Below are 21,894 nucleotides of genomic sequence, written 5' to 3'. Positions count from 1 at the left end.
CTTGCTGCCATGAGGAGTGGGAAGTTGAGGGGGTGGCCGGGTGAAGCCACAAGGACGATAGCTGACTCCTCAGAACTGCCTTGTATCCTCTGCCAAAAGGTGGAAAAGCTGGGCGGAGCCAGAACTGGGTGGGAATGAACATTTGTGAAGGATGCCAGAATTGCTGAGAAAGGGACCCGGATGTCTTCACCTTTTTAAGTGTTTTGTAAAGAATGTAATCGGAGTGGGAGTATTGAGACCACGCTATGGGTAAGGAATGCAGGATGAGAGAAGAGGGATAATGATCTCATTTTGAAGTGTTTAAAAAAGCAAAGCTTTTTTCAGTTAAGATACAGTTGTCATAAGTAATAGAAGCCATGGGCTTCCCTGATGGCTCAGATGGTAAAGAATCCGCCTGCAATGCGGGACACCTGGGTGTGATCCCTGGGTTAGGAAGATCCCCTGGGGGAGGGCATGGCAACTCACTCCACTATTCCTGCCTGGAGAATCCCCACGGACAGAGGAACATGGCAGGCTACAGTCCATGGGGTCGCAAAGAGTCAGGCACAACCAAGTGACTAAGCACTCATAGAAGCCCAGGTCATCTTGGTGCTTATTGTCTCACAGAACAGAAAATGGGAGGTAGGACATGGCCTAGACATGTAACAGTATCTACAAACTCGGGCATCTTTTGCCTTTTACCTCTTCCATCACCAAAATCTTACCCTTGCTGTTCTTCCATGTGCTTGTTGCCTCATGGTCACAAGATTGCTGCCATTGACCCAGGGATGCAATTCTTTGAAGGTAGGGCACAAAGAAGTATTTTTGGCCAAGCTTTTCTTTTCATAAGACTCACTCTCAGTGGAGAGGAAAACTTTCTCTATAAGACCCCAGAAGTTTTCCTTCATGTGTTTAGTAGCCAAACTGGGTCACTTAGCCATGCCTAGCTACAAGGGAATCTGAGAAAGGAAGTACATGGCTTTTCAATTTCTGTCTTTGGAAATAGGCAAGGGTTGGGGATGGCTTTGGAGTAAACAGCTAAGACTATCTGCCAGAGGAATAAGAAGTATGGCTAAAATAAAAATAAAAATTCCTCTTCTAAGGCCAAAGAAAAGGTTTTAGAACATATCTACAGTTTTAACAACAACAAAAAAAGGAAGTTTTGTATATAAACATCTCTATTATTTAAGGAAAAAAGACAGACCTATCTGTGAATTTCACTTATTTCACTTATTCACATATTTCACTTCTATACAGTTTTTTAAAGCAGTACAGCTTCAGAATCTTGCATATCTTTGACCCAATTTGTCCCAGAGGAAAATAATAAATACGTATAAAGTTGTATATGGACATATCTATGGGTAAGAGTGTGGTGTGTGTGTATCTACTACAGCAAGAAGGTGGAACAACCAAGTACGTCCACTCTTTACTGCTCTGCCAGGCACCAAAATCGATTACAGTTGGCCTGGAAGGGGGACTGGACCTCCCCTTTTTGTATTCTCCTCGGTGTGGTTTGCATCTTAACGTGGGCAAGATGAAGCCACTCTTTCTAGCTCTACCTTCACCCTGTCCTAGGTGGGAGGGTTTGATCCGTGCCCTCTACGCTACATCCAGAAGCTCTGCCTCATCCCAGCACTTGAGTCAAAGCCAGTAGGTGTCTTCTCCTTCTTACCCCAGGGTTGATTCCCCCCTAGGAGAACTTCAAAGAAACTGCAAACTTCAGTTGAGGCGCCACACAAGTTCTCCCAAAATACCAGTCCTTCCCCCACTGATGGGGCCTAGGCTCAAACTGAGGTCTCCACTGCAAATGAAAGCCAGTCTGAATCCCAGCTGGTGCAACAAGCGGCTTCACAGGCCAAGGAGAAGCAAATCTGGACCGTCAACCTCTCAATCCAGTTGAGGGAACAGCAGGGGAATATCTCCTGGGGCTGAGGTTTCTTCTTAGAGCCATGATATACCATGGCACTAAAGTTACTTGACTCTGCTGCTTGTAAAAATGAAATGGGAATTATTCATTGTGAAGGCTTGTGATTTGTTCATTAGCCTTAAAAGGGAATGTTAGTAAAAATAGCAGTGTGTGTGTGTGTTATCACTCAGTCGTGTCCGACTCTTAGTGACCCCATGAACTGTAGCCCACCAGGCTCCTCTGTCCATGGGATTCTCCAGGCAAATACTGGAGTGGGTTGCCATTTCCTTCTACAGGGGATATTCCCAACCCAGGGATTGATCCCTGGTCTCCTGCCTTGCAGGCAGACTCTTTACTGACTGAGCCACCGGGGAAGCCCAATAATAGCAGTAAGTGTTGCTAAACCCATATAGGTGATTAAGGTGAACTGAGTTTCACTTGCTTCCGATGTTGTAAGCAGAGTAAACCTATCTTATTTGCTAAGGAAACACACAAATATATTTCCCAACCAACTAAAATGCTAGATACTAAGACCATTTAGAAATTTATACAAATGAACAATCAGTCTCTAAGATGGAAATGAAACCTATCCAATGATGAAATTATTAAAGGCAACATAGCTCAGTCTTGCAGGAACTATTGATTTTAAGGTCTCTCTCTAAGCTAATGAGAATGTCCCAGGCATAGAGTTAGAATTTTAGTGCTAGACAGAAGCTTTGAGATAATAGCATCAATTGTTGAGTGCTTACTATGTGCTGGGTGCTATTTTAAGTGTTCTGCATGCTTATGCAACAACACAAGAAGTCCACACTGTTTCTCTTCCCACTTTTACAGATAGTGACTTGCCAAAGTCCAGCCAATAAATGGTCAAGCATCAGGATTTGAGTCAAGTAGTTTAACTCTAAAGCCTGTGGTCTCTCACACCTCACAATAGCACAGTGTCCCACATTTTGAGGTACTTTCTGTGGGCTGCAAATGAGTTAACTGGGTCAAGACAGATTTAGGCCAAAGAGAGGATTGCACAATGGTGTCCGCCAGTGTCTATGTCCTCAGGGAGAACTGCAGTCTCCAGGAGCTCTCCAAGACCAGCAGATATTCCACCAAATTCCACCAGGAGTGGAATTTCCAAGTGCAGATTCTTGAGCTCATGCACACAAGAGAAGCAAATACTGGGAGGCCCAGCACTCTGTGTTTTAATAAGCTTATAGCTGTGCCACCGATGTAGAGGGTTGTCAGTGCAGTCCTGCTCTTCACAGGGAGTAATAACACAATATTGGACACAGATTCACTCCCAAGTAACAGACCTAGAGCCTCAAAACTGGAATTTGTTAAGGAAAAAAAAAGAGGCTTCGTAGGATGAAGCATCATTCAATGGCCCCTAACTCTCAGGAAAGCTGCTTCCCATACTTGAATTGTGAAAATACCCCCATCCTGCCCCAAACGTAGGTATCACCCTCTTCAGACCAAATTGGAGGAGAGTTTGGGGATCCAGGGCCAAAAGAACACACGTGACCTTTTCAGGTGCAACAGACAAGAGCTAGTATGTTCCCTTCATCCCCAGATCCTCCCAGAATGGGCTAGAGGGTCAGTACCACCTTTCTGCCATTTCCAACCGTCCCCTCTCCACCATCCCCTCCTCCCAAACTGATGGAGAAGCAAACACCAAAGTCACAGGTGACTCTGTGACTAGTTCTGGGGCTCCTGATGCCTCACAAGAGGTGTGTAGTTTGTCAGTTGTGTTATAACTGCTTGGCATCTGGTTATAGAATGAGGTTTCTCCTCTCCTAGTGGCTACCAAAATTTGCACAGGCCCCTCAACGTTTATCTCTACACAGTCAGCCAGGACTGAAATCCCCCGTGGGCTCCTGCTGGGAGTTTGCCCTTCTAAAGGGCCAGCGCTGAGCATGAGTTTCTTGCATGTTCCTGGAGGCCATGCTCCGGCCAAGCAGCTGAAGCTGAACTGGAAACAGTATCGTCCTTTAAAATCCAACTCCTCAGCTCCTGGGTAAAGAAGCTGCCCCTGAGCTGAGAAACCAGTGGCTCAAGGGCTCCACCATGAGGAAGTCAGGAGATGTGACCCCACATCTGGATCTTCCAGGGCAGGTACCACCCACAGGAAGCCAAGGGCTTCCAGCAGTAGTAGGAATAGAAATTTGCGTGCACTCAATGAAAAACTGGGATTTAAAGCCATGACAGCTGGGTTGGAGTCCTACCTCTAACTTTTACTAGTTGTGTGGCCTTGGGCAAGTAACTTAACTTGTCTGAGCCTCAGGTCACTTAAAAACTACCAGTTTGGCTGAAAATTTCCTTGAGGTTTTTCGAATACCCCAAACAACTTTTAGGCTAAACCAATATTACTATGATACAGTAATTCTGCATAAAATCAGGGAACCAATGAAATGATTGGAATAATATGATTGCAAAAATCACCTTATAAATGCTAAGGTATGTACAAAGAATATTTTATTAAGAATCAAGTGTTCAAAATACAGTGAAGCACAGATTTTTCCTCTTAGAACCTGGACACCGTTGTTACTGGGGAGGCACCATCGAGAGCGTTCTTTGACAATTACTCACACACACTGGAGATGCTTTTTTCCTCTGATGTGTGAACATACCAACCTGGAGGAAAGAATAGACAGCATCTGTGGTTGTGAGAGGTGGCACATGGGGCAGAAAGCCCAGATGCACAAGTCACCTAAAAAGGTCACGTAAAGCAAGGACAGCTGTTTTTTTTTTTTTTTTTTTTATTGCCAACTGATGATACAGGCCACGGATACCACATTCTTTTGAAACAACCGTGCTCTTCTGAGACTCACAACTCAGCTCAGCTCCTCTCTCCTCCTTCTCACCTTGTCCTCCAGACAATACTTCCCTTTCACTGAAGACTCGAACCCCTGGCTCTCGGGGTCCACCCAAGGCGCAAATTCCAGACTCTCAGCTCCTGGACTGAAACACACATGAACATCCATGTTCTTTCCTGTCACTTTGCTTTGGTTTCCAGAACCATTTTCTGCTTTAACTATGGTCCTTCTGGTTGCAAATCAAGAAACCTGGGCTTCCCAGGTGGCACTAGTGATGAAGAATCTGCCTGTAATGCGGGAGACACAGGAGACACGGGTTCGATTCCTGGGCCCAGAAGACCCCGTGGAGGAGGAAATGGTAGAGGACTCCAGTGTTCTTGCCTGGAGAAGCCCATGGACCATGGAGCCTGGGGGCTACAGTCCAAAGGGTCACAAAGAGTTGCACAAAATGACTGAGAGACCAAGCCCACACAAGAAACTTAACTTGAACTACCTCAGGCAAAATACAGACATTTATTACCTACACAACAAAAAGTTGCAGAGAATTGGGATAAGGTTGGACTTTGGCATTAGAGGAAGGACCTTTTCTCTAGCTTTGTTATTAGAAGTGACCTTTTTCCTTTAGTTTCAGTTAGAGAACCCCTTAGGTAAGGACCTGGCCCCGCGTGGATCACATACATAATGCTGCGCCCAGACAGATGCAGACGAAGGAGCATTGGCAGCCCTGCGAGAACCACGTGGTGGGAACAGAAGCAAGACCTCCCAGGATTAAGTGGCTGTTATTCCCGGAAGGGAGAGCAGAAGAGATAGTCTCCTCAATCACTCTCTGCTTGTAATGAAGCAGAAATCGTGCATAGAAATTTGTATCCTGGATTCTACTGCCAATTTCTTAGTTCTAGATTCAGAACTCCTCTATTGTCAATTTTTTCTGCTGAGAATCTCTCTTAAGTGCCCATAGCCCAAAGAGAAAAAATACATGAGAGCGGCACCTCTTTGGGGAGCAAGGGTAGGAGCAGAGCGTGCGAACTGTGAAAAAGCAGTTGTGGAGAATGGAGAACAAGTTTACCAGGAAACTGTAGTATGATTGTCAGACAGTGCTGACGTAGGTGCTGTAAACTGTATGTTTGGGTCCCACCAAAATTCATATTGAAACCTAGTCCCCAAACAAACAAAAAAGAAAAAATTAAAAAAAAAAAGAAAAGAAACCTAATCGCCAGTATGATGGTATTTGGGGGTGGGGCCTTTGGGAAGTGAGTGGATCATAAAGGCAGAGCCTTTATGAATGAGATTGTGGTTTAGTTGCTAAGTCATGTCTGACTCTTTTGTGACCCCATGGACTGTAACACACCAGGCTCCTCTGTCCATCGGATTTCCCAGGCAAGAATACTGGAGTGGGTTGCCATTTCCTTCTCCAGGGGATCTTCCCAGCCCAGGGATTGAACTCATGTCTCCTGCTTTGGCAGGCAGATTCTTTAATGAACCACATGAGGGAAGCCCATGAATGAGATTGGCGCCCTTGTAAAAGAGCCTTCAGAGAGCCCCTCCCTTCATGTGAGGGCACAGCCAGTAGACAGCTGTCTATAAACCAAGAAGCAAGGTTCACCAGACATTGAATCTGTTAGCATCTTGATCTCCGACTTCCTAACCTTGAGAACTGTGAAAAATAAATGTCTTGCTTAAGCCACCCACTCTACAGCAGTTTTTTGTATAGTGGCCCAGATGGACTAAGACAGTAGGTAATCACAAATGTAAAGTAGATCCAATTTGTCTTATATGACTTTTTCTCTAGCAGTATTTGGCTGTCTGGGTACAAACGGGGAAAAACTGGATTGTTGTTTCATAACGGAATGGAGAATTGCTTTGAATTTTCTAGGTAAGGTAGAAAATGCAGATAAAGAACAGTTCAGGACACTGATAAGAATGTTACTACTAGTAATATGATATATTATAGAATCTCAGCTGGATACAAAGAGACAGGAAAAATGGCTCATGGATTGAGAGAAAGTAGATGAGAGACAGCTGAAGGGGGTGCACCCACTTGGGTCAAAGAGTGGTAGGAGGAATAGTTAAAGTAATACCAATATGTGTTTATCTGTATACACAAATAGAAAATATATACAGTCCTTCACTAGGATAACCCCTGCACTTATAAAGAAACATTCTTACTCAAAAGGATATACATGAAATGACAGAGACATGATACAATTTATTTCAACGTACTAAGGCAAAAAAATTAACAAAACAACTCATTTCTTTGGAAAAAATCAAATTGTATATATGCAGTGTTGGCTTGATTTCACTGTAATGTAAAATACATTAAAAATATTTGAGTATACCACATTCAATAAAGCTTTCTATGTACATAGTAGATACTTGCTTTGCTAAATGACCAGACATTTGGAAAAATCAAAACACAGTTGTAAAACAGAGTCAAATATATGTTAAGATTCTTGTAAACTTAGAAAAAGACTGAATTGTTATATTTTTACCTGTATTAAAAAAAAACTCTTTATTCTTTCATTTTCACCTGTATTTTCTTTAATAGAATTAAGCCCCAAATTTGAAGGCTTAAATTCTTTCATCCTAATTCCTTGGGACTATCAGATTTTCCTTTGAACCTGTAGCTGTCTAAAAAAGGAGCAGACCATTTTTTTTTTTGGAGCAGACCATTTAAACGAAGGAAAAATAAAGATATCCAGATTCCCACTCTGTGCCACTCATGTAGATTATGAAGAGTTCCTGAGTTGGCTACCCATTCACTCATCTTAGTTCAAAAACATAATAGCTGGTTACAGGATTAAACTGGCATTCTTGCAGCCCATCAGCTTTCTTAATCACTGAAAATTATTGACATGTGGCCCTTAGCTTAATCTGAATAACTGTAATTTAGGAATTCTATGACATGATGTTAGCATATTTAAAAGTAAAATGCAAAATTCTGAATATTAAAGAATTTATTTTTTAAATATAGAAGATGCTGTGTTTTCCATGAACAAATGAAAATCAAAATGGCAAAAGAAGCTGAAACATCTGAATGTTTCAAAATGAGTGAACTGAAAAATTTCATATATAAAAACATGACTGAGGTAAGTTTAAATTATAAGAATAATTGTTTATTTTATTTTCGTATGTAACTGAACAGCAAAACAGCCCTGTCTGAAAGCACTGGAGCAAACAGTCTTCCTGAGTCCTTTCAAGTCATGATTCTACATAATGCAATGAAACATTTTTAATAAATGCAATTTGTCATTGAATAACTAGTTTTTACATTCTTAAATAATAAACTAAACTTTAACTACTATAGCAATGATTTAAATACATGTGCTGTTAAAGCAAAAAAGTTATAAACAGGTTCTGAATTATTTTCTTTGCTTGTGAGATAATATTGAAAAGAGATTCTACAAGTTCTTGGCTCTGTAAGAACTAAGAACCAAAATACTAAACATAATAAATAAATATGAAACCTGGAAGCTCAGAAAAGAGGATAGAGTACTGAATATAATAAACCAGTGTATTTAAAAATCCAGTATTTCAGTATTAAAACTTCACCTCAATACAGTTAGATTTATTGCTATGATAAATAAGCTTCATATTAAGGCACCTGTCATTACCTATGAGAAAGATGTGGATTCAAAACAAAGGGAATATGCAATATAAAACTTTTTTCTTTTATTCTTATGTCACTACCGATATATTATCAACTTCAAATGTAAGTTTTTGTATTGGCAGTAGATGAACATCTTTGAATATATTACCTGAATATAGTTATAATGTTTATGATACAATAATTAATGTATGTGATATCTTAATTAAACTATGTGATACTTTAATGGGAAAATAGGCAAAATCAAGTCAAGATGGATAGCAAGGACTAAATATTAGAAACATAGTAAACTTCTAAGAAAAAAAACAATACATTGTAGTGACAGTGACTAGGGGCAGATCTTGGCCAAGCCATTGAATCTGACTGAGCCTCACCCTCTCTCTCTATAAAATGTCAATACTGCCCGCTCTGTCAAACTCATAAGGCTGTTTTGAGATCAAATGAGGCGATATAAAAACACTCAGCAAACTGAATCCTTGAACAATTATATGGTATTATGACAGGCCAAAATAGCTCAAGTTTCTGATACGCCCTCTAACATAAAGTCATGGCCTGTTCCTTTTGCATCCACTTGAAAACTCCCTGTTTTAATGCATTAGGTAGTTGTGGACTGAATGGAGGAAAAAGTTATGCAAAGAGAAAATCTCTAATCCTTCTTAAGCAGAATTGTACACAACAGTTTGCTGTGAGTGGGAAAACCGACTGCTTGCTTAGGCTCAGGCTACCTCTTGACACTTCCCTCCCACACAGGGAGCAGACTTCTCAGAGACCTTGTAGGCTGGCCTTTCCTCCGTCTCCCTAGGGACACCATCTGCTATCATGTGACAGGCATAGTTCCAGAAAAGAACTGAATCTCAATAACAGCATAAGAGAGTTTTAGGAGTATAAGAAATATAGCTGCGGTCAGTCACAGGGACACTTCTCAGCTTGGCACAAAGTTGAAATGGCTCAATAATCCCCACCAGGTCCTCCCTTGCTTGGTCCAAAGCCCTTCTTCCATGTAGAAAATACTTCTGGGCCAGCTTTTTCCAAACTATGTTCTGAGGAACATTAGGTGTGATGTTAACAAGTGAAAAACAGATCTTTATTAAGTAGGTCTGGAATAAGCAGTTGGGTCTACGTTGATGTACTGCAGAATTTCTCAGTGTTCGATGTATCGACTATACATTCCAGAGAGGAACGGAGCATACAACATTTCCCCAACTCATTTGACCACAGAATCTTTTTTTTTCCTCCCCACAAAATATCTAGACAGGCTAACAGCTCTTATAATACTATTTGGGAAATAATATTCTAGCTAATCCACCCTGGTTTTAAACATTTCAGGGCAACATCTGCCTAAAATGATCCTTTTAATTTCTGAAGGAGCAGAATAATTTTGCTTATAAGGTCAACTATCATGATAACCTCAAGGATTCCACTCCATAAGTTTTCTCCCCAAAGCAGCTAAGAACCAAATTTCCTTAACTATAACGCTGAGAAATTCAAAGAAGTTATTCTCATGTTAATGAGAAGTACAATCTTTTTGAGGAAATATTTACATTCTTCTAAAACATTAAAAACACAAAGATCTAATTCTAGATCTTAGGACCTAGAATCACAGTTACTTTGAGGAGACGGAGAATTTTATCACATCACTGCAATTAACACTATTAATCACAATAATAATAACAGGAGAGGGAGAAGGGGGAGAGAAAGAGGAGGAGGCTGCAACAGCAGTATTGGCTGAGACTCTATGTTGCATCTCAATCCTCATACACACTCTGAATTTAGACCTGCTATCACATTCACTTTAGGGTTTACATTCATCTGAGGTTTAGACAGATTAACTGACTTTCCAAGGGTCACACAAAGTAGGACAGAATCTCAAATTCTATCTGACCCCCCCCCCCATGCTCTTAACAACTACAGAATGCCATCTTATATTTTAGGGGTGAAACAAAAGCATCTGAAGGTCGTACTCTGAATGACAAACAGGAAAATTAAAGCATATTTCTATAAATTCAACTTAATTGATATTTTGTTTCAGATTTCCTTTCGAGCAAACTCTTAAGTCCTAAAGGAGATATTTTAGGTTTGTGTTTTGTTTTTAAGCAGAGAAAAATAGGCTGCCATTTACCAATGATAAGTTTAGATATGGGGAGGGTTTTAAAAATCTGCATCTAAGGTGAAGACATTATCTGTAGTTTCTGCCATAACTGCAAAACGCTGATACTCTGAAACTCGTTTCTCAAAGAAATTTGTTTTCCCCTCTAAGGAAATGTTTTCCATAAAATCAAAGGGATTTTCTGCTTGAAAAACCTGAAAAGAAGAGAAACATTGTTAGACATTCTGAAGAAGCAAATTGCATCACATAAGAAGAGCAACAGATAACTTGGGTCTCCCAACACCATGTATCATCATCTGGCGATCACATATTCCCTAGGGTCCTGGAGGCAGTCAAGACTGATACATTTTTTTTATTTTTATTTTTTTTATTTTTATTAGTTGGAGGCTAATTACTTTACAGTATTGTAGTGGTTTTTGTCATACATTGACATGAATCAGCCATGGATTTACATGTATTCCCCATCCCGATCCCCCCTCCCACCTCCCTCTCTACTGATCCCTCTGGGTCTTCCCAGTGCACCAGGCCGGAGTATTTAAGACTGATACATTTTAAGATGACTGATACATTTAAGATGACATCTAAGATCGCCTACTAGCCTCTTAAAGAAACTAAACTAGCAACTCTGGTATTCTCAGAAATTGAAAGAAAAAAAAAGATTATTGCAGGAAATAGAAGATTTAATACCAAACTAAAATGTTTTCACAGCTTGAGAACTCTAAAACACCAAAGATATTATAGGCATTTTTCACAGGTATTACTATTATGCGAAGAGCCAACTCATTAGAAAAGACCCTGAAGCTGGAAAAGAGTGAGGGTGGAAGGAGAAGGGGGCGACAGAGAATGAGGTGGTTGGAAGGCATAAATGTATCAATGGACATGAGTTTAAGCAAACTTCAAGAGATAATGAAGGACGTGGAAGCCTGGCATGTGGCAGTTCGTGGGGTCCAAAGAGTTGGACACGACTTAGTGACCAAGCAACAACCACTGGGCTGGCACATCTACATGATACTACAAAATACTATGTCACCAACAATGTACTGTGGACCTAAATATGTTTCTCAGTTCACAGGAGACATGTAATCTTCAAATTGCTGTTAAGGAACCATGACCAGGGAAGACAGACTAAATGCTATCTACTGTAACCCCAAACAAAAAATGGAACACATATTGACAAGAAGCTTTTTCACCGCTTCTGAATTCAAGAAGCAGGGTTGGAGATACAGCTTGATGGAAACTGAGATATATTGATGATTCATGAGGAACAATAAAAGAGAATTCTTTAAATTTGGACTATTCAGGCAGTAATTATGAATACCACGGAAAAGAACATATTCAAATAACCCAATTAAAATGGGCAAAGGATCTGAATGGATAAATGCTCTAAAGAACATCTACAAAAGGTCAATAAGTATATGAAAAGATGCTCAAAATCATTATCCATTAGGGAGATGCAAATCAAGACCACAATAAGATATCATTTCACACCACATCACACTAGGATGGCTGTTAAGGCTTCTCTGAAGGCTCATATGGTAAAGAATCTGCCTGCAATGCAGGAGACCTGGGTTCAATCCCTGGGCTGGGAAGATCCCCTGGAGAAGGAAATGGCAACCCACTCCAGTAATCTTGCCTGGGAAATCTCATGGACAGAGGAGCCTGGCAGGTTATGGTCCATGGGTCGCAAAGAGTTGGACATGACTTAGCGACTAAGCACACAGGATGGCTGTAGGTGTGTAAAAGACAACTTATTGTGGTCATCACTTCATGATGTATGGAAGTAATATCATTATGCTATATACCTTGAACTTAAACAACACTATATGTCAATTATATTTCAACAAAACTGGAAGGGAAAAAAAGATAATAAGTGTTAGTGAGGATGTGGAGAAATTGGAACCCTCATATACTGCTGGTATTAATATAAAATAATGCAGTCTGATAGTTCCTCTAATGATTAAAGATAAAGTCACTATATGACTCAACAGTTTCACTTCTAGTTATATATCAAGATAAATGAAAACATATTTTCCCACAAAAACTTATACAAGAATGTTAATAGCAGTGTTATTCATAATAGCCAAAAAATGCCACCCAAATGCCACCATCAACCAATAAATGGATAAACAAAATTAGTTATAATCATACAATGCAATATTATTTGGCCAAAATAAGGAAAAAAATACTGATACATGCCTACATGAATGAAACTTTAAAACATTATATTGACTTTGTATATACCATATACCAGTATACGGTATGTACTATATATTGTATGATTCTATTTATATGAAGTGGGAATTATAGAACAGGCAGATCTAAAGAGACAAAAACTAGATTAGTAATGCCTAGGCTATGGTGGGGGCTTCTCTGGTGGCTCAAGGGTAAAGAGTCTGTCTGCAGGGCAGGAGACCAGGGTTCGATCCCTGGGTTGGGAAGATCCCCTGGAGGAGGGCATAACAACCCCCTCTAGTACCCTTGCCTGGAGAATCCCATGGACAGAGGAGCCGGGCAGGCTGCAGTCCACAGGGTCACACAGAGTCTGACACTACTGACGCTGCAACTAAGCAGAAACAGCAGGGATATGCGGGGTGGAAGAAACAAAGGTAAGTGACTGACTGCTAACTGGGAATAGAATCTTTTTGTGGAGTGATAAAAATGCTCTCAAATAGATTGTAATAGTTGCACAACTCTGAAAATATACTAAAACCCACTGAATTGTACATTTATTAATAGGCATATTGCATATTCTGTAATTTACATCTTAATAAAGCTATGTGTATTTTTTTTTCCAAAAAAAAAAGACATGCTGGGCAAGGTTGATGTAGTGGAACTCTGTGAAACTGTCAGAAATAGTGTTAAAAGGCAGTAAAAATTCTGAGTGTTCACTCATGGCAGAATACAGTGGAAAGCGCACTGGACAGTAGGCATAGATTCACTAGATTTTAAAACTGAGTATCTTCCAAATCATTCATGGCATGAACAGAGTGACTAAGACCAACCTAAATCAAGTAGCTTCATTTTGACACACAGAAGTACTTGAATATTTACTGACTAATCCAAAACTAAGTTGAAAACAACATTAATGTGGCTTCTATTTGGAATTTTGTATAAGTGACAACCACTTGCTGATTTAAATAATCTCTTATTTTACCGAAATGTGTTGGTCCCTCAGTTGTAGCCAGCTCTTTAAGACCCCATGGATGGTAGCCCAGCAGGCTCCTCTGTCCATGGAATTCTCAAGCAAGAATACTGGAGTGCGTTGCCATTCCCTTCTCCAGGGGATCTTCCCAACCCAGAGATTGACCCCAGGTCTCTCACATTACAGGCATATTCTTTACTGTCTGAGCCACCAGGGAAGCCCAAAAACTATCATTATAAGAATAATTCCTTTTCTAGCTCCTTGAGTTCAAAGTTTTTTAGCTCATGTATTTTAAATTGTTTTGCTTTCTTAATATATGCCTTCAATGATACAAATTTTCCTCTGAGGATCTGTTTGGTTGCATTCTACAAATTGTGATATACAGTAATCTTATTGTCATTTAGTTTATATTTTCATTTTTAATCTCATTTTAAAGGACATAGTTTTGACTTCTAAGTAGATGGAACTTTCTGGTAATCTTTTATTATTACTTCCTAATTTTATTGCATTAAAATCTAAGAGTCAGTATAATTTCCGCTTTTTAGAATTTACTGAGATAGTTTGAAGGCCTGTGGAGATCTGAGATTTTGTGCTGTGTCCAACTTTTCTCCGTAGGAGGCATGTTTCATATACTTACAATTAGCAAATTTTCCAAGGAAAACTAGACCCACAGGTCTGTAATTTTCCAATAAGTAGAAGGTGGATGTGTGGGTGTAAAGATATGGTGATGCGTTAAAACATAGTGAGTTTATTTTAAGGTTTAAGTAAGCAAATTTATTTTATTATGATAAACATGTAACTTAGAAACAAAAACAATTTCTTTTAATACACAATTTATAAATTTCAGAGGTCATATTAATGTAATTAAAATCTTTATTTATCTCATTAATGATCAGCAAAGAGAGGATCTTGCAACTAAAACAATATAAATAGTGATATTTTACAATTTATAGTTACCAAAAACCTTTGTCCCATCTGATTCTCATCACAATATTTGTATAGTTACCAGAAAATAAGTGCTTTATCAAGAGAGTTAATGATTACCCACAAGCATCATGGATTTTATAAGGCTTCTCAATAATTTAAACTTCCATTTCCATGAGAAATCAGAACCGAACATTTCTAATTAACAGTATAATATTAATACACAGTAAATTGTGATGAATGTTACAGTGACTACAACGTGACCATGTGGTGTTCACTTACTGTATGTCTGACGCTATTTTAAGTGCATTAGGTGTACCAGCTCATCAGCAATAATGTGTGCTGCGTGTGTCCTCAGTCGTGTCCGACTCTTTGAGACCCCATGGACTGTAGCCCACCGGGCTCCTCTGTCCATGGCATTCTCCAGGCAAGAATACTGGAGTGGGTTGCCCTTTCCTTCTCCAATAATCTGTGGTAAGGATTATTACTATTATCTTCATTTTACAGATGAGGAAACTGAGACAGTGGTTAAGCAATTTGCCTAAGGTCACACTGCTAGAAAGTGGTGGAATCAGGATTCAAACCCAGGTAGTCTGGCTGCAGCCTCCATCTCACGTGAAAAACACACATGAAAATTCAGGTACATTATCTCTGATAAACAAAATGACAGAAATAACTTAAAGACAACTGAATTCAAAGAGTCAAATTATGACAGCTAATGTCTTCCTAATAATGATTTCCTATTTAAAAGTATTAACCCTCAAATTACAACACAGACACATGGGGATTTACCTGAGGGTAAACATATATTGGCATGTTAAATCCAATTACTTAAAGATAGTCCTATTAAATAGATACCTACAATTATTACAAAATAATTTATTGAGCTTACTAGTTCTATGATTTATCAGCCTCCTACTTCTGTTAATGAATTTCATTTTAAGTTTCGTTTAAGGATTTTGCAAAATCAACTGGTTCAGGTAAAACAAGCCTGTCATGGACAATTTACAAAATAGACTAGTTTGGGGAAGAATGGATATATGTATATGTATGGCTGAGTCCCTTTGCTATTCACCTGAAACTATCACAATATTGTTAATCAGCTATACCCCAATACAAATTAAAAGGTTTAAAGTTAAAAAAAAAAAAATAGACTAGTGTGTTACAAAAGCTTTCAGTGAAATATAGTATGTATTTTAGAGTCCTTACCTGACTATAACATTTTAGCTAGTAGTAATACGTTTGAAACACCTTACCTTTGAGAATCCAAGTTCTGTAAGCAATCTGTCAGCTACAAACTCAATATACTGTTTCATCAGAACACAATTCATTCCAATGAGGCCAACTGGCAAGGCTTCTGTTAAAAACTCCTGAGACATAAATAAAAACAGAATAAACTACAAAGAAAGAACAATAAATAGTATATATTTTCCAAATAAAAAGAGGGTTTTAGCTTTATTAATCTTCTAAATCACTGATTTTGTTCGAGGAAAGTACACTAGGATAAATTCTTTCAACATGGCAAACAATCCCCATTTGCTTAAAAGGTTTGGGGTGCTGCTGTTCACACTATTTCACATTCTCAAGTAGCCAAAGTAAATTGAAACTATTATATTACTGGTATTTTTAAAGTAGCACTTTTAGGACCCAAATTTATATGCTTTCTCAACAGAAAGAAAGGAGATATTTTGTTCTGAAATATCTAGCAAAAGATTCACCTAAGATGATTGCTGCGGTGAACATGACTTAAAAGGGAGTTGGGAAAGAAAAAACAATTAACAGAGAAAATGAGAAAGAAATAGAAATGGATCTGAGCATTGGGAGATAAACTGAACTCCAATTTTATTGAAAGACAGTGAAGTCGCTCAGTTGTGTCTGACTCTTTGCAACCCCATAGACTATATAGCCTGCCAGGCTCTTCTGTCCATGGAATCCTCCAGGCAAGAATACTGGAGTGGATTGCCATTCCCTTCTCCCAGGGATCTTCCCAACCCAGGGATTGAACCCAGGTCTCCTGGGCTCAATAGGACTATCATTGTAGGCAGATTCTTAATGACAGTGGTAAAGTGTTAATAGAGGAAAAATAAAAACACATTAACCATTTGGATTTAGTTCTAAAAGTGATTGAAGATACCAAAATCTGGGACTTCCCTGGTGGTCCAGTGCTTAAGAATCTGTCTTGCAATTCAGGGGTTGCAAGTTTGATCCCTGGGCGGGGAAGTAAGATCCCACATACCTTGGAGCTACTGAGCTCTCGTGTACATGCTGCACTTAAGACCCAATGCAGCCAAACAATAAATAAAAAATAGATTAAAAAAAAACCCAGAATCCATTTTATGACTTTTCTCTCTTCAAATATGAAAACTAATTTTTTTTAAGTTTAAAAACTTACTTATTTTTCAACAAGCTCTTTCAAATGATAAAAATACATTCTAAGTGAAGCATCCATGTCTTTCCAGTGAGAGATCTTTACATGCCCGTAAATCACATTTTACTATTCACTAATTCATTTATTTCTTCATTCTATGAACATAGGAGGCATGCTTAAAGCCAGATACCTTGCTAGTTTTTTAAGAATACAACCAACAAGGACCTACTGTATAGGGAAGGGAACTCTGTTCAGTGTTATGTGCAGCCTGGATGAGAGGGGAGTTATAGGGGAGAATGGATACATGGACATGTATGGCTGAGTCACTTTGCTGTGTACCTGAGGCTACCACAACATTGTTAAGCATCTATGCTCCAATTTAAAAAGTTTAAAAAAAAAAAGAATACAAAACAAGAAACCATCACTGCCCTCTAGAAGCTAAAAATCTAAAAATCTAAAGCTAAGATAATTAGAATAGTTTGGTATGGCACGAAAAATTTGATATATAAGTGAAATTAAAAAATAGTCCTGAAACAAATTTTAGTATACATAAAATCTTAATGTATAATAAAGACTGGCTTATAAGCCAAATTTTAACTTGACATAATAATTGCAATACATCATCTATTGGTACTGCCAGGTTGACCATATAATATTTCTGATATCTATTTTGACCTACAAAATGGCAATTTCATATGAGTCAATCTAATGCAGTCAAACATCAAAGAGAGATGTGCTACTTATATAAGCGTCCCTGCTTACCTGCTCAATTTCAACGGCATTAACAATGATCTCCCTAACCCTTTCTTCTGAAGGCTTATTTACTAAGTATTGAAACATCAGGCAAGCAAAGTCGCAGTGAAGCCCCTAAAACAGAAGAAAAATATCACTGTCAAAGAACATTTTATCAGTTATTTTCACACAGTGATCAGGCTTTATATAAGCTAGGAATGTAATACTGAACTTCTGGAAGATGGAAGAAGGATTAAGAGGGCCAGGATCTTCTTGTCTCCAAATCTCATTAAAATGCCAATCATAATAATCTATAATGAAAAAATTTCAAGGCCAGCAAATCTCAGTTAATTAACATGAAAGAAGAACTAACAAACAACAACAAAACCAACAAATCTGCAATCAAAAGCATTTTGGAAAGGAAAACAAACTAAGAAGAATCAAAAATAAAATTAATTCATTTTTAACTTTTAAAAAATTAAGACAGATTGAAAAACAATTAAGTATTTAAAGAAAAAGTAAAACTCAGATTTCAAAAATACAACAGTTCTATTAAACAAGAATGGTTCAAGATAAAAATAAATTCAGTGCAAGGAAAATGGAAACTGAAGAATTAAGGATACCATCTGAAGCTGTGTAAAGCAGAAATGACATTGTGGAAAACTCAAAGACAGAAGTAAACAAATTTGTGAAATACCCTGACAGTAGAATTGTTGTGCAAATACATGAAACGTTATAGAATCTTAAATAATTGGAAAACAGTGCAAGGAGCCTCAACCTACAATAATTGGAATTTCAAAATACAGAACAGATGGTATAAAGCTGAAAACAACTGAAAAAAATTTCAAAAAGTCAAAACAAAAAAGAGAAGGTCAGAGACATAGAAGGATGATGGAGTTCTAAACAAAATTAACAATTAGATACTGACAACAAGGCAGAGTCAATTAACATTTCTAAACTACACAGAAAAAGAAATTTGTAAGCCAACAGGGGAGGAGAGGAAGGAAGGAAGGATTAAACATCAGAGCTGTTTAGCTTTATCTAACAGAATCAACAAAAAAACCAAAGACAATTGAAAGATGAGACTCAAATCAAAGGCTATATTCCAAGGATTATTTTCCTAGTTAAACTGTCATTCCCAAAAGAAATCATTAAAAAAAAAAAAACAAGAAAAAGCCTCTTTAAATAACTAATCTTAGAAAATTTACTAGTAAAACATACCCCTCCCACTTGACTCAAGAGGATATTTCAAATTACCAAAGGCAGAATTTCAAATATACTGCTGAAAGGTGATAATGTAAATATTGATTAGAACCAATAGCTAGCTACCAATTACAGAGATGAGTATGAAAAAGGAAGGCACTTGTAATTGTTAAATCAATAAGAGAATAAAATTAATTTTGAGGTTTAAAGCGACTCCAATCAAAATCCCAGTGGGACTGTTTTTAAATTAAAACATTAATCTGCAAGACTAAATGAGCAGAATCTTTTAGGAATACTTTAAAAGAAAAGTTATGAGATTTAGCCTACTAATTATTAAAACATAAAAGACTATAATAATGAAAATAGTTTGTTACAGCATGAAATTTGTCACACAGGTTAAAGAAAAAGCCCTGAAACAGATTTTAGTATACTTGAATCCTTAATATATAATAAAGAAGATATCAGAAGTCAATGGAGAAGGAAGGATTACTTAAGGAGAATTGGAAAAACTTCCCAATTGTGGTAGAAAAGACATGTTCATATATTGTTAGGTGGTGCTACAAATTGTTATTGCATTTCTGGAAAGAAATCTACAAGTAAGTATGATGGCCTTTAAAATGTTATTGTTCAGCCACCTAGTCATGCCTGACTCTTTGCAATCCCATGGACTGCAGCACGCCAGGCCTCCCTGTCCCTCACCATCTCTTGGAGTTCGCCCAAGTTCATGTCCATTGCATTGGTGATACCATCCAGCCATCTCAGCCTCTGTCACCCTTTTCTCCTTCTAACTTCAATCTTTCCCAACATCAGGGTCTTTTCCAGTGAGTCAGCTCTTTGCTTCAGTTGGCCCAAGTACTGGAGCTTCAGCTTCACCATCAGTCCTTCCAAAGAGTATTCAGGGTTGATTTCCTTTAGGATGGACTGGCTGGATCTTGCTGCCCAAGAACTCTCAAGAGTCTTCTCCAGCACCGCAGTGCGAAAGCATAAATTCTTCGCCGCTCAGCCTTCTTTATGGTCCAGCTCTCACAGCCATACGTGACTACTGGAAAGACCATAGCTTGACTATATGGACCTTTGTTGGCAAACTTATATCTGTGCTTTTTAACACACTGTCTAGGTTTGTCATAGCTTTCCTGCCGAGAAGCAATCGTCTACTTATACTCTAGTAATTTTACTTCTAGGGAATGTAGCTTATGGCAAAATAAATAAACAAATTAAAAACCAGAAAACAATCTAAATTGCTAATTATAGAATAATCAAATGATACATGCACTCATTAGGATATGTGTGTGAGTGTGTGTGCTCAGGTTCTCAGTAGTGTCTGACTCTGCGACTCTATGGACTGTAGCCCACCATGCTCCTCTGTCCATGGAATTGTCCAGGCAAGGACACTGGATCCAGTTGCCATTTCATACTCCAGAGGGTCTTTCTGACCCAGGGATCAAACCAAGTCTCTTGTGTCTCCTGCATTGGCAGGCAGATTCTTTAGCACTGCGCCACCTGGGAAGCCCTCAGTAGGATAAGAAATATCTAACAAAATTGTTTCCAAAAACTGCTTAATGTCACAGAAAAATGTTCACGATAAACTGCTAAGTGAAAAAAGATTATCTTAACTCATAAAAATATGGAAAAGGCAGAATATCTCAAATTGTAGAAATATGCTATTTGTATATACTTACATAGGTTTAAATGTAGAAATGCAGAAAATAGTCTAGAAGGAAATATCAATACAATATGAAAGGTGTTTTGAGACTGAATGATTTTATTTTTTTAATTCTCTGTAATAATCATACATGACATTAATTAAAATTACTAGACACTTAAAGACATGAAACAACAAAATGTAATTACACAAAGCATTTTGTGGCACTTGAAAAGTACTTTCATATATACTATTTCATTGCATTTTAACAAAACCCTGTTAAAATGTATGGTTGAAGAAACTGAGGCTCAGAGAAATTAAATAACTTGACAAGGTCAATATGCAAATAAGCTAAGAAGCCAGGATAAGTCAATCAACGTGAGCAGAATGGCTCTAACAGTCTAAACCCTGAGAAAAGAAGATTAATGATAAGGTTTCTGCACTTGTGAGCTTAGACAAAGTACAATATACGTTATGGAAACTAAAATAGGGACAAATTCAGGTTTCAAAGGTATATGTAGAAGAAAGAGTGGTCAGTTTTCCTTAATTGGATCAGGAAAGTTTTAAGTGGCAACTTGTGAGAAGGTAATCAAGAGTTGGGAAAAAAAGGGGGGGAGGGGATAGTAAAGATGGAAAGAGTGTTGCAGACAGAGAGAGACAAGATTTAGTTACTGACTGAATGTGGCTAAAAAAAATTAAAAAAGAAGCAAGCTAAAATGACTCCCAGATTTCAAATTTGGATGATTGGATAGAAGATAGCTTCGCTCAATAACATAGAGAAAACAGGAAGAACATAATTTGGGAGAAAATGATGAGTTTGATTTCCTGAAATACCAGGCTTGAGATATCTGTGGAGCCTTCCAGGAGAAAATATCTAAACATGCACTTGAATATATGGGTTTGGAGCTCAGGAAAGAATAACTGGGCTAAAGATAAAGTTTTAGTTTTTATAAACACCCAAGTGGCAGCTGATTCCATGGGAATAAGTAAGATCAACCAGGAGGCCTTGGAGAGGGAAGGAGTGAGGCAGAGGTGGGAGCCCAGGAGTACCCCGATGCATAAAGATGCACAGAGGCTGAGGAGGAATTCTAAGAGAGCTAGGAGGAAAACACAGACCTAAAATCCAAGGAAGAAATGACTCCTTATTTTAATTGCCAGGATATTTGTGTCACCATAAGCATTTTCAGGGAACGAAAACTAAATGAACACCAGCTAGGAATACAAATAGAACTAGAAGAACACTTCACTCCTTACTTCATCTCTGCTGATGAGCTCATTGGAAAAAGTGAGTCCGGGCATGAGTCCTCTTTTCTTTAGCCAGAATATAGCAGCAAAAGATCCCGAGAAGAAAATTCCTTCTACAGCAGCAAAGGCCACCACCCTTTCCCCTAGGGGAGAAAAAATTAGCTTCACTTTCTGAAATATTAATATATACTGCAGACATGTTCAAGCTTACCAATATATATGTTTGTACATATATATA

General features: G+C 38.3%; 1 protein-coding gene across 4 annotated transcripts in view; it reads right to left on the bottom strand.

Moving 5' to 3' along the window:
* Positions 1-4,375: 4,375 nt before the first annotated feature.
* The window catches only part of RRM2B (ribonucleotide reductase regulatory TP53 inducible subunit M2B), a 36,972-nt gene continuing 19,453 nt past the window's right edge, over positions 4,376-21,894 (bottom strand). For 2 of the 4 annotated variants that reach the window (XM_061123643.1, XM_061123640.1), the window contains exons 6-9: positions 21,666-21,799; positions 17,597-17,701; positions 15,723-15,836; positions 7,319-10,594 (exon numbers count right to left, since the gene is read on the bottom strand). In XM_061123643.1, the coding sequence (XP_060979626.1) occupies positions 10,442-10,594; positions 15,723-15,836; positions 17,597-17,701; positions 21,666-21,799 (506 nt within the window). In that variant the 3' untranslated portion in view covers positions 7,319-10,441. The other 2 variants (XM_061123641.1, XM_061123642.1) reach the window with 2 other exon arrangements.

This window comes from Dama dama, chromosome 21, assembly GCF_033118175.1.
Source record: "Dama dama isolate Ldn47 chromosome 21, ASM3311817v1, whole genome shotgun sequence".
NCBI classification, from domain to species: Eukaryota; Metazoa; Chordata; class Mammalia; order Artiodactyla; family Cervidae; genus Dama; species Dama dama.
Note: the sequence above shows the minus strand (reverse complement) of the source record. Positions and strands in the feature narration are given on the sequence as shown.